Genomic DNA, 12,233 nt, shown 5'->3' on the forward strand with positions numbered 1-12,233 from the left:
ATTGCTTGATAATTACAAATGCAACAATTAATTAGCCTGGGGAAAGAACTGACATGAAAAGACACAGCAACTTGAGGACACCCCCCCCACCCGGTGCCTCAAACGCCCCTCAAACACAGGCAGGGATGGAGAAGGGAATAGGAACTGGAGCTGTCCGGGACAGCAGCAGCTTGGAACCTAAGGAATTAATGTGCTGGAGCTGGGTCTCAAAATACAGTCCCTGGCTTTATAGATGAGATGAAAGTGGCCCTCGGGGTCCTGAGAAACAGGATATGAGATGGGCATGCTGGAGGTGCTGCCTGGTGAGGCACATCCGACCCTGGCAGAGTATCCTGTACTGCATGTCCTGCTTCTCCTGGTGCCACATCAGATTTTATGGAGAAAAAACATAATCTGACAATGTCAAGTCATCAGCTTTCACTGACATTTTCAGACATAAGGATACACACAGCAAACAGGCAGAAAAGAAGGTGAATACCATACGGCTTTGCCGCCTGCCCAAACTTTTCAATATTGGCTGCTGTAAAAGCCGCTGAATCATTTCCTACACAGCATCATCCATGCTTCCACCTGAGTCTGCTGGTGTTTAAACTTTAACCCACTGCTTTACAGGGGAAATATTAGCCATGTCATACCTAGAAACTGAATTTTCTAGAAAGCATTTTAACTTAAATGGGGCAAACTTTTCCACTGTAAATACTGTTTTCCAGGAAAGGGTTGCAATTTCAACATTGTGACACATATACCAAAAATGTCTCTGCATGAAAGGCCAAGTGTTGTAACATACATACTTTAGGTCAAAAAATAAACTACCTTCCCATCATGGAAATTCAAATTAATGTTTCTCTTGATTACAGAAGATGATAAATCATGACACAGTTTCTCCTAAATTCTTAATATCTTAAACTAAGAAATACAGCACCAAGAGTCAGAGTGGTCAGGCCCTTGGGTGAGAGGAAATTAACACCAACAAGGAACCTAATAATCATTGATCCATCATTATTTAATTATGTTTGGACAGCACAGACGTGTGTTCTGCCAGCTGAACCCTCCTGTGGCCGGATTAAGAGGCCTGTCAACTGTATCTGATCTGCAAAAAAATACTGCTGCCAACCAGCTTGGAAAGGCCACAGCACATCCTCCTTAATGTCAGTTGTGTTTACACCAGTGACCTTATTTTTAGCGCCCCCCCTCCCGAAACACGGGGTTCGGGGAAGAGTTATTTATTCCTGTCGCGCCGGGCACGCAAACCCCTCCGGTGGGTGCTGCACGAGCGGGGCTGGCGCATGGCTCCCGCCTCTGCTCCCCGGCCAAGCTGGCCCTGCTTGCCATGACGGAGGGGACAGGCAGGGCCGGGATGGCCAAGCGCCGCGTTGGCACGTGGCCCGGTGGATCCCGGTGGATGCCGGTGGCCTGCCGAGCGGTGACGGGACCAGTGCAGCCCAGCGCTGCCCCGTGGCGGGGTGTTTCCCTACCGGTGTGTCTCGGAGGCCACGCGGGAGGTCCCCATGTCGCGCTCACTCACTCCCCGCCCCCAGGCCCCGCTGGTGCTTAGGAGACCACAACAACCCCGCGCCGCCAAACGCTCCTGGCACTGCCGCGGGGCGCAAACCCGGGGCCGAGCAGGGCAGGGAGCGGACACGGGCATTTGCACGTATCCACAGGTTTTCCCGGCTGCAGGAAAACGCGCCCTGAGCGCTCTCCCGTTCGCGCAGGATGGGGACGGAACAGGAGCAGAACCAGGATGGGGACCGGGGGCGTGGCCCTTGGGGCGTGGCCCTTGGGGCGTGGCTTGTGCCGGGCTCTATAAAAGCGCGGCCGGCGGAGCCGCTGTCGCCGCCGCTCCCTCCGCCCCGGGTATTTCCGTGCGTCCCGGCTCCCGGCCGCAATTCCTGCTGCGCCACAGCCATGGCGGCGCTGACGGTGAAAGCCTACCTGCTGGGCAAGGAGGAGACGGCCCGCGAGATCCGCCGCTTCACCCTGCCGCCGCCCGCTCGCTACCGGGCCATCTACGACCGCGTCGCCGAGCTCTTCCAGGGGCTGCTGCGGGCCGGGCCGCCGCCCGCCTTCCGCATGCACTACAAGGGTGAGCGGGGCTGGGGCTGCTGCTGGGGCCGGGCCCGGGGGGTGTTCCAGGGGTGGCAGATCTCGGGCCGCCGGGCTCTGTGTGCCCCGTTACCCCCGTGGCACCCGACCGGGTCCCTCATCCTGCGCTTCGCCCTTTCCAGATGAGGACGGGGACCTGATCGCTTTTTCCAGCGACGAGGAGCTGGAGTTGGCGATGCCCTACGTGCGGGATGGCGTATTCCGTGTGTATATCAAAGGTACGGCCGCGCAGCTCCGGAGGGCACGGCGGGTCTCGGCTGAGCGCTTCCTGGCAGCGCTCCCAAAACGGGAGACGCCAGCCCTGGCCCTTCCCCGTGTCCTCGAGGGCCGAGTGGAAGCTGCGGCCACTGCGGGGGAGGTTAAATAAAGGGCAGTGTAATGTGACAGAACATGAATTTGAGGTAGGATAAACAAACACAGGTTTCCTCCTAGCCCTGTCAGCTGGCCCAGTGCAAGGCTCTGTTGTCATTCTCGTTCCCTGGATACACTAGACTAGCGTTGGTATCCTAAATATTCACAACATGTTGGCCTTAACTCCACTTTCCCAGTGCATAGTTGCTCCCCAGTCCCTTGTGTTCAGGTAGAAGCCCTCCAAGCTTTATCTGCAGTCCATCTAATGAGCCACACCTGTTGTCCCCATTCTCATGTTATCCTTCCTGGCATCTGCATTCCTAACTCCTTCTCCAGAAACATTTTGTTCTTGCAGTGCTTGGGAAAGTAGGATGAGAAGCCAGATGAGGTGGTGCAGTACTAACCTAAAATAAGTATGACAGGAGATATTTAGGATAAGGTAGGCTTGGTTTCAGGAGAAGGTATCTTTGCAAAACCTCTTTGCACGTGGTTTAAGGTCTCTTACATGAGCCTGGCTCAGGCTTGACAGCCAGTATAAAAATAAACTGACCTAGTAAGTCAGCACCGCTCTGCTGGGCAGTTTGTGCTTCCTCCTCATCCTGACTTCCAGGCTGTAGATAGTAACCTGATCTTGACGCCAAGTTTGCTTTCCTTAACAGAGAAGAAGGAGTGCAAGCGGGAGCACCGCTCGCAGTGCAGCCAGGAGCCTCCCCGCAACATGGTGCACCCCAACGTCATCTGTGATGGCTGTGAGGGACCTGTGGTGGGGACCAGGTTCAAGTGCAGTGTCTGTCCAGACTATGACCTGTGCAGCACCTGTGAGGGGAAGGGCATCCACAAGGAGCACAACATGGTGATGTTCCAAAGCCCACTGCTTAATCCATTTGAGGTGAGCAAAATCTATGGAAGGGAACTGATGAGCGAGAGATTCCTCAAATTCAAGTTTGGCATTTCAGTTGCTCAGAACCCAGTGTCACATGAATGTCACCCTTTACAGTGGCTTCCCCGAGGACGCTGGCTCCGTAAAATGCGCCATGGTGTTCCTCCTTTCCCGTGGATGCACTGCTGGGGGTATCCTGGGCCTGCAGCTCCCTGCCAGAACTTGGAGCAAGCTGAAGCCACTGCTGCAGCCCCCAGTGCACCTGCAGCAGAAGGTGAGAGGAGATGCCCTGGTAGACAAGCTGGTGGTGGAGCCTCAGACCAGCTGAGGTTCTGCAGCACAGGGTAGAGTCTGGGTGGGAAATCAAAGGAACGAATCTAATTTGCTTGAAATAATTGGCACCTTTCAGCATAAAGTGTTAATACTTTAAGGTGTGCCTGCGTCCATGCAGTCAATAAGGATGCAGATAAAGTATCTGGAACCCAACCAAGCTGTTAGGTCAAGCATGTTGCTGTTCTACTCCAGATCTGCCTTTCAGCATGGCTGATGAGCCATAACAATGCTAATGCTGGCTTTCTGTTCCAGAGGTAGCTCAGTTAGTTTTTCTCTGTAGTGCTTTGTTCTGTAATGTATGTGAGTGACAGGAATGAGCACTAAGCTCCTGTGGGGACACACCCTCTGCAGGTGCCCTTTCCCTCGGAGCTTGTGTATGCTAACAGAAATTGTTTTTCTAGAAGCTTCTACTAACAGCCAGCCTCAGGACCCCAATGTCACCTTCCTAAAGAATGTTGGGGAGAGTGTCGCAGCTTTTCTGAGTCCCCTGGGTAAGTGATGTACAGTTTGTTACCAGTCCCTGAGACTGGCTTACAGGTCTGTTTAACAGGAGCAGCAGTCAGTTGTTGTGACTGGTCTTTGAATTACCTCCTGTGTCCAAAGCCTCAAAGGCTTAATTTACACTTGGATACTAATAATGCTTAGGCTTAGAACAGCCACTCAATACCTCTTCTCTGAGAAAAAATGAGGAAAGATTTCAATAAAAGTGTCAGCACTTTAAGTCAGCGGTGACTCTGGATTTTGGCTGGTTTATGTGGACTTAGATGTAACTTCTGCCCTGGCTATTTAAGTATATGGCTTGTCTGTGTGGAGGAAGATGACTATTAGGTGCTTAGCTATTCTTTATTAAAGAAGGCTTTGCATTTTAATTCCTGCATGTTACATGGCAGATTGTAGGATGACAGAAACCTTAAGAGTGTAGAGCAGGATTGATCCATTTAGGACTGCTTTGGAAAAAAACCTCTTAAAACTTTGTTTACCTCAAATGCTTTTCTAGGTATTGAAGTTGATATCGACGTGGAACACGGAGGACAAAGAAGCAAAGTGACTCCCACTTCTGCCAACCAAGAGAAGACCAGTGCTGAGGCAGCCAGCAGTGCTCCAACCCAGAATGTTCAGACCAAAGCAGACTGGAATAACACAGAGTCTGCTACACAAGTAAATATCATTGCAGAACAGATGCAAGACATGGTGGTAGATCCTGTGCCCACACAAATGGAAGATGGCAGCTTCCACTCCCAGGTACAGGAACTACAACAGTAATTGAATGCAATCACTTAGAATGCACTATGGGAATGAGTATTAAGATGAGAGCAAATTAAGTGATACACAGCACCTTTACAGATTTACAGTAAAGGTAGTGGGACTTCTTGTGGATGTAATTCTTTATATTAAAGGCAAATAGTAGGAGTGTGCATACTGCCTGGAAAGCACTACAGCACCTGGACCCTTTATTTTTTCCATTTTAGGAACACAGTGAGTCTAGCAGTTCATCAGGGGGTGAGGAGGACTGGACCCACTTATCGTCCAAAGAAGTGGATCCTTCCACAGGTGAACTGCAGTCTCTGCAAATGCCAGACACAGACGGTCCCAGCTCCCTGGATGTGCCTCGGGATCCTCCCCAGCCAGGACCTACAGGACTGCGAGAAGCTGCTCTCTACCCACACCTGCCCCCAGGTAGGAGAGCGTGAGCAGGTTTCATAGCTAAGAGTATCTTTGGGAACTGCCAACTTGGCCTGACACAAACTTGACTTGGTCTAGAGGTGGTAGAAACTAAGGTTGTGTAAGTTAGAGCTAAACTTGACCCTGACTTGGGCAGGTTTGGCAGCTCTTGCACCCTGTTAGAGATGATCAGGTGGTTCCTCTCTTGAATGTGGGCCACCGAGTCTTAACCACATGTCTGACCTTGGGCTAATATGCCATTTGAGCAACGTGAAATAGGTGCTGTCCTCGATCATGTCCTTGCTGTGTACTGTTCAAGAGAGCCTTTTAATGCAGGACATGGACCGATACATCCTGTGGCTTTAGGGCAGCACTTTCCTGGTGGGAGCCAGTAACAGTATCCAAGGCCTCTCAACTGACATCAGCAGCACTGAGGCTCACAGCAAGGCCAGCTGAGCACTTTCCTTAGCTCTGATTATGTATTGTTTATCTCAAACATCTGCACTCCAGGGAGCTAAAGAAGAGCATGTTTCCTTCTCTGAGTGTTGTTAAAGCCTTGCCTGGTTTTCCAATCACGTGAAATAGCTGAACTCTATTTTTTTCACAGAAGCTGACCCTCGCCTCATTGAGTCTTTGTCCCAGATGCTCTCCATGGGCTTCTCTGATGAGGGTGGATGGCTCACTCGGCTCCTGCAGACCAAGAACTGCGACATTGGGGCAGCACTAGATGCCATCCAGTATTCTAAGCAGCCACCTCACTTGTAGTAGTAACAAAAAGCACTTTTCTAGCTGAAAGCAGATAACACAGCATGAGCTATTGTGGTTCATCATTCTTCCTACTCTGGTTTTCTGTCTCATGTTCTTAAGTGCTTGTAGAATGGAGGAAAAATAAATACTACTGCATGTCATGTGTCTGTGGAACATTTCAGTATCACAGCTACATCATTTATGGATGAGGCTGAAACCACAAAGCAGCCCAGGACTGCCTTTCTGCACATACTTTGGTGTACACTTAGGCCTATGCTTAGGAAGAGAAATCCAATGCTTTGCTGGCTCCAGAGCTTGCTCACAGCTCTGGAAGAAAGGGTTGCTGTGGGAGATTGCAACAAAGATGTAGTTTGGGGAAAAAGAGCTGTAGTTTCTAAGGAGGAGTCAATCACAGAATTTAATTGTACAGGCCAGGAATCCTTAAAGCCTGGGAGCTTTCTCTCCCCACCTGACCTATTTCCATGCCTATTTCTAGCTGCTGAGGTTGCTAGACAACCCTGTAACCTGAGAGCAACAGTCTCTTCTCCCTCGTTCCCTTCCCCCCAAACAACAATCAAGCAAGTAAACAACTTTAATAGTGCAGTTCTCTATGGCTTTGAGCAAAACCACCTTTAATTCAAAACTGTCTCAGTAAACATCTCAAATGCATTAGAGCCAAGAAAGACAGGCCAAAGATGCCTGAACTTCAGAGATCATCATCAAACTCCTCACCTGTGCAGAACAGTTGCTCACAAGAAATGTTGCTTGCCTTTGGCCCAGGGTAAGCATTAACAAGGGTGTTTGCCCTCCCCATGGTATCCAAGCAGCACCTTCCTGCAGTGGTCTCTGCAGCAGATCCCACCCTTAGCACCTGGTTGTGAGAGTCTCTGAGCACATCCTCAACTGAGCACCTGCTGCTGGGCAGCGTTGAGGCCAGATCCTCAGCGCTAACAACAGACTTTTTAAATTTAAAACCTGTACCCTGAGACAGAGCTCTTCCAGCCTGTCCTGAGCACCTCCAGGCCCTACCAGCAGCTGGGCTGTTCAGGCCCACATCTCTACTGCCCTCCTGCCGTGCCATGGTCACTGCAGCAGTATTTTCACTAGAGCTGTCAGACAATGAGAGAAATTTTCCCCACTTGGATGGTTTGGTACAAGCACTTGGGAGCTGTGTATTCTCCTCAGGCACTAGAGTCTCACAGACAGCAGGAACCACACTGCCTCCAGAACCAGCATCTCCATCGTGTCCATCAGCTACTGCTACAAAGCATTTCTTGTACTGTAAGAAAGGAGAGAACTTGGCTATAAATGCAGCATTGAAGCATTAAAGGTGGCATTGGCTTTGCCTAAATAAAACCTTTCTGAGAGAAATCCCCAACATATTTTTTTTTCTCCCCAGTCATTCATTGGCTTGCTTGGAGAAGAACAGAGAAAGACTCCTAGAAATTCAAAATGATGATGATACAAAAGAAGTCAGGAGCATCTTCTATAGGTAAAATACCTCAGTGGTTTTAACTTTTTTGACTTGATAGACAAGCTGAGACACTCCACTTTCTTCTGCATGCTCTGGAACATCACTTGAGAGGAAGTGCTTTGGGTGTTTCCTGGCCAAGAAAACCATTCACAAAAAGGACAGATTAGATCCACTGTGATTCTTTTCACAGATCACCAGAGAGGTTCATAAAATGGATGGCTCTATATCCCCAAATCCCAAATCCCTGCTCAGCTCAGGTCATACACTGCAACCTGCACCTTAGCTCAGATTTCAGAGTTGAGCTCCCTCCCACACCTCCAAATCAAGTGTCACCACTCGGGGGCAGGAATTGCAAAACCAAGTTCTCTCTGTACCTTTGTTCTCCCACAGTGTTCTTTCTCTGGGAACAGAACTGTTGCCTTTCCAGAGCAGCCGCCTCCTCATCTTCTTGATCCTCACTCTCCTGGTCCAGATATTTACTCCAGCGACTGCCTTCTGTCCTTCCCTCCTACAACACTGGAGAATTACTAAAACCAGCAAAACATGGGGGTTCTCATTTTTGGAACTGTTACACATGTGCCGAATGCCTCAAGTCATGAATCCGTGTGGGACACGCTCCTCTGTCATGTTCCCAGGTTCAGTCCTCAGTGGAGCAGTTTCTGTGTACATCTCTGTCTCTGCAGGAGCCTCTCTGATTTGATAGACCTTTTCAGCCGTCTGAACCACATAAAGGGATCACTGGTTTCACCCAGGACAGAATGGGTTTGTATTTACCTCAGATTTGCAGGAATCTTACCTGCTGGACTGAACTGTCCTCATGCTGTGCTGCTCTATTTTTGCTGTCATTTACAGAGTCTTCTACACACCTAAAATAGGGGTTTAAACTACAATTTATAGAACACACTCCTGTTGATTTATAGGCTTCAAATCACCCAGTCATGGCACAAGGAATTGAACAGAAAGCATGGATAGGAACAGTGTACAGGAAACATATCAGAAAAAACAGGATCTATGGAAAACGTTAGGCCAAATGAATGATTTGCAAGATACATTGCACAAATACTTGATTAAATATACTTAGAGGGTCTAGTTAGAGCCCTCCTTGTTGCTATACAAAGTTCAAGTTTGATCTAAAGTTACTAATTATGAAATGATAAATTTTAATTAATCATAATGAGGGATATAACAGTGTTTGTTTGGTACAACAATTTAAACTCACTCATTTTATGCCATGAAAGCAAGGAAAAGGGAAGTTGTTTCATAACGTTTTGAATTTCACAATTCTTTGAGGATAAAAATAGCAACACTTTTTGATGAAGTGAACAATGAGTTTTCTTCCCCAAGCTTAACTGTGAAGCACTGCGTAGTCACAACCAAGTTACATAACTACCCTTGGCCGATCTCTGAAAATAACTTTGAGTAAAAAGGAAGCTGGACCGGTTCAAGACCACTTCAAGATTACATGATTTATAAACAGATTCAGAAGTGAAATAAACAGGAAGGGGCTACTCAGATTTTCCAGCCCAGCAGGAATTACACTGAAGTGTTTGCCCTGAACACTAGCAGCAGTGATTACTCAACAGATTCAGTGTGAGCCCCTTAAATGCCAACAGTTAGGCACCAACTTCTTCAAATGGATGTATTTTGAGGATGTAATTTGATGAGGACTGTAATCTGTAAAAGGGACATCTCCACAGTCAGCTCATCAAACAGTACATAGGAAACACCAAATTAAAAAAAAAAAAATCATAAAAACAAACCAAACCCTATTGTGTACATATTAATGAGTAAAGGCCTGACCCACACATGCAACTGATCACCTACAGTTATCTGAAAGAAATCCTTATCAAAAGAAACATGCTGGGACACTAAACCTCCAACAAAGAGCTTGTTCCTATGCAGCGAGGCCAAAACCAGCACGGTCAAGGCTTCTCTTCAGGCCAGAAAGCCTTGTCAGAAAGCCTTGCCGTGGCACGCTCAGCTTGGCCAGCAGGCACCCCGTGTGTGAAGATGCACATCAGCTGCAGCACATCAAACGCCATGAGCACGTAAAGGTTAAACACTGTACCAAGAGGTCCAACCAAGCGCCTCCTCTGCTTCACCCTGCAGCAAGTTCAGCTTCTGGACGTGGCGCCTGCACTCCAGGCCCGAGCCCTGCCCATAAACCTGCACGGAATGAATGAGGACGAGGCTGAGGGAGCAGCCAGAGGGGCACAGCACGAGGTGAGGCGACAGCCCAGGTGTCACCGAGGGCGGGCACACGCGGCTGAGGGTGTAGGGCTGCCCTCACCTTCTGCACGGCCTGCCGCTGGCCGCACACGCTGCAGCTCCACCGCCCGCTGCGCCTGGCCTGGGAGGGTACAGAGGGGTCGGTCAGGGCCCGGAACCCACTGCCCCCGCCCGTCCCGTCCCGTCCCGTCCCGTCCCGTCCCGTCCCGTCCCCACCTGCTGCCCCTGGAAGCGGCGGCAGCGGCAACACCTCAGAACCCAGAACCGCTGCGCCATTGCGGTCACGTGACCCCCGCGGCGAGCCGCCAGCGCCCCTCAGCGGCGACACCGGGCAGCGACACCGGGCAGCGACACCGGACAGTGACACCGGACAGTGACAGCGACACCGGGCAGCGACACCGGCACCGGGCAGCGACAGCGACACCGGGCAGCGACACCGGGCAGCGACACCGGGCAGTGACACCGGACAGTGACAGCGACACCGGGCAGCGACACCGGGCAGCGACACCGGGCAGTGACACCGGGCAGTGACAGCGACACCGGGCAGCGACACCGGCACCGGGCAGCGACAGCGACACCGGGCAGCGACACCGGGCAGCGACACCGGGCAGTGACAGCGACACCGGGCAGCGACACCGGGCAGCGACAGCGACACCGGGCAGCGACACCGGGCAGCGACACCGGGCAGTGACAGTGACACCGGGCAGCGACACCGGGCAGCGACACCGGGCAGTGACAGCGACACCGGGCAGCGACACCGGGCAGCGACACCGGACAGTGACAGCGACACCGGGCAGCGACACCGGGCAGCGACAGCGACACCGGGCAGCGACACCGGCACCGGGCAGCGACACCGGGCAGCGACAGCGACACCGGGCAGCGACACCGGGCAGCGACACCGGGCAGTGACAGCGACACCGGGCAGCGACACCGGCACCGGGCAGCGACACCGGGCAGAGACACCGGCACGGGACAGTGACAGCGACAGCGACACCGGGCAGCGACAGCGGGCAGCGACACCGGCACGGGTCACCGGCACCGGGCAGCGACAGCGGGCAGCGACAGCGGCACCGCGCAGCTGTCAAAAATAGGTTAGAAACTGTTGTGAGAGTTGTAAAGTTGTTCATAATTGTTAAGCACGTTCTGCTCGTTTGGTTATTGTAAAAGGGGTTTAATGGTGCTTATAAGAAATACGGTACTCAACGTACCGTACTACACCTAAGTACAGCGCATCCGCGCCCAGCGAAACGAGCCCGCACAGAAGTGCAACGGGCCAATCAAGCGCCTTAAAGCTTCATGCAAATGAGGGATCCAAACAGAAACCAATCCAGAGGGACAAAAAACAGGATAAAAAGGGACATCTGACCCAGTGAACCAGTGCCGCTCCACCGGGAACATCGGGGACATCGCCGCTCAAGAAAGAAGAGCCAGTCCCGGCGCTGCGGCATCCTCGACGGGAATGCCCTGCTCGAACCGCGGGCCCTCATGCTTTAGGCCTCTTTAAAATAATAAATGCTGATATCACGTTTAGTGGTCCTGTTTTTAACACAGAGTAATAAGGAAAAGGGGGGAAAGAGGGGGAAAAAAGGAATATGGAAAAAAAAAGGAAAAACAAGGGGGAAAAAAGAGGGAGAAGGAGGGAAAGGAAAGGCAGGAAAAGGGGAAAGAAAAGAAAAAAACCAGGAAAAAATAAAGGAAAGAAAGAAAAAGGAGGAGAAAAAATACAATATTAAGAAATCTAAAAATCAAAGAAGAAAAAATGATAGAAAAAAGGAAGAAAAGAAAAGTCAGAGTGCAGTCACACCAAGTCCACTTTTTGGAAAAGGTTAGAACCAAGTTTAAATTTTTTTATGTATCTTTAGACAGGGGTTTCGTTGCCTTTGCCCCAGGGGAAAGGAATTTTAAGTTTCTTTTCAAAAGATTGTTTCATCACTCAAGGCATGATGAACTTAACATCTCAGCAGATTGGGAGTAGCACAGAAGATACACAAAAGATAATGACCATTAACGACCATCGACTCCAAACATCACCCCTGGCATGGCTGGGGACACCTGCTCTGGAAAGACCACAGGAGAACCAAGGATTGAGGGCCACATTAGCATCCGAGGTCAAGAACTCCATAACCAAAAGAAACAAAATACTAAAAACTGTGTCACTTGGGACCAATGAACATTGAACAAATTAATTTCTATGGGTTTTGATTGTATAAGTATCTGAAAAATCTATTTAAGAGCCATGTGTCATGGAAGGATTTTCTCTAAACAGCTGGGCTAGGTGGGGCTGAAATTATTTCTTTGCACACCCTGGACAGAATAATGTAATGCCTTGATTCTCTAACACTAAAAATGTTGTTGGAGGTTTTTTTTTTTTCCCCACAGTTTTGGTGACACATTCTTTCAGATAACTGGGTAAAGAACCAGCAATAGAGAAATAAAAGCCAAATAGCCTAC

The 12,233-nt window shown here is 50.1% G+C and overlaps 2 protein-coding genes across 3 annotated transcripts; one reads left to right on the top strand and one right to left on the bottom strand.

Moving 5' to 3' along the window:
• The first annotated feature begins 1,836 nt into the window (after nt 1–1,836).
• On the top strand, nt 1,837–6,240 carry SQSTM1 (sequestosome 1). Of its 2 annotated transcripts, XM_068205907.1 has the most exons (8): nt 1,837–2,086; nt 2,229–2,324; nt 3,117–3,346; nt 3,455–3,611; nt 4,072–4,161; nt 4,668–4,912; nt 5,140–5,347; nt 5,940–6,240. In XM_068205907.1, exons 1-8 carry the CDS (start codon nt 1,909–1,911, stop codon nt 6,095–6,097), a joined length of 1,362 nt encoding a protein of 453 aa, XP_068062008.1. In that variant the 5' UTR covers nt 1,837–1,908; the 3' UTR covers nt 6,098–6,240. The 2 variants fall into 2 exon arrangements, with proteins under 2 accessions (XP_068062008.1, XP_068062009.1); XM_068205908.1 differs by lacking the exon at nt 4,072–4,161.
• MRNIP (MRN complex interacting protein) lies at nt 5,978–10,099 on the bottom strand. Its single transcript, XM_068205909.1, has 7 exons — nt 9,999–10,099; nt 9,844–9,903; nt 9,622–9,719; nt 8,350–8,419; nt 7,928–8,061; nt 7,581–7,683; nt 5,978–7,358 (listed from the first exon to the last, which is right to left on the bottom strand). Exons 1-7 carry the CDS (start codon nt 10,056–10,058, stop codon nt 6,786–6,788), a joined length of 1,098 nt encoding a protein of 365 aa, XP_068062010.1. The 5' UTR covers nt 10,059–10,099; the 3' UTR covers nt 5,978–6,785.
• Nucleotides 10,100–12,233: the final 2,134 nt, after the last annotated feature.

This window comes from Anomalospiza imberbis, chromosome 15, assembly GCF_031753505.1.
Source record: "Anomalospiza imberbis isolate Cuckoo-Finch-1a 21T00152 chromosome 15, ASM3175350v1, whole genome shotgun sequence".
Taxonomy (NCBI): Eukaryota; Metazoa; Chordata; class Aves; order Passeriformes; family Viduidae; genus Anomalospiza; species Anomalospiza imberbis.

Bases quoted from the DNA above. Each gene is read 5' to 3' on its own strand.
- SQSTM1 (XM_068205907.1), top strand. From the start codon at position 1,909: ATGGCGGCGCTGACGGTGAAAGCCTACCTGCTGGGCAAGGAGGAGACG. The intron at 3,347-3,454 runs GTGAGCAAAATC...CACCCTTTACAG, and splicing joins CACTGCTTAATCCATTTGAG to TGGCTTCCCCGAGGACGCTG. The intron at 4,162-4,667 runs GTAAGTGATGTA...ATGCTTTTCTAG, and splicing joins AGCTTTTCTGAGTCCCCTGG to GTATTGAAGTTGATATCGAC.
- MRNIP (XM_068205909.1), bottom strand. From the start codon at position 10,058: ATGGCGCAGCGGTTCTGGGTTCTGAGGTGTTGCCGCTGCCGCCGCTTC. The intron at 9,720-9,843 runs GTGAGGGCAGCC...CATTCCGTGCAG, and splicing joins AGCGGCAGGCCGTGCAGAAG to GTTTATGGGCAGGGCTCGGG. The intron at 8,062-8,349 runs GTAAGATTCCTG...CCAGTGTTGTAG, and splicing joins AGGACAGTTCAGTCCAGCAG to GAGGGAAGGACAGAAGGCAG.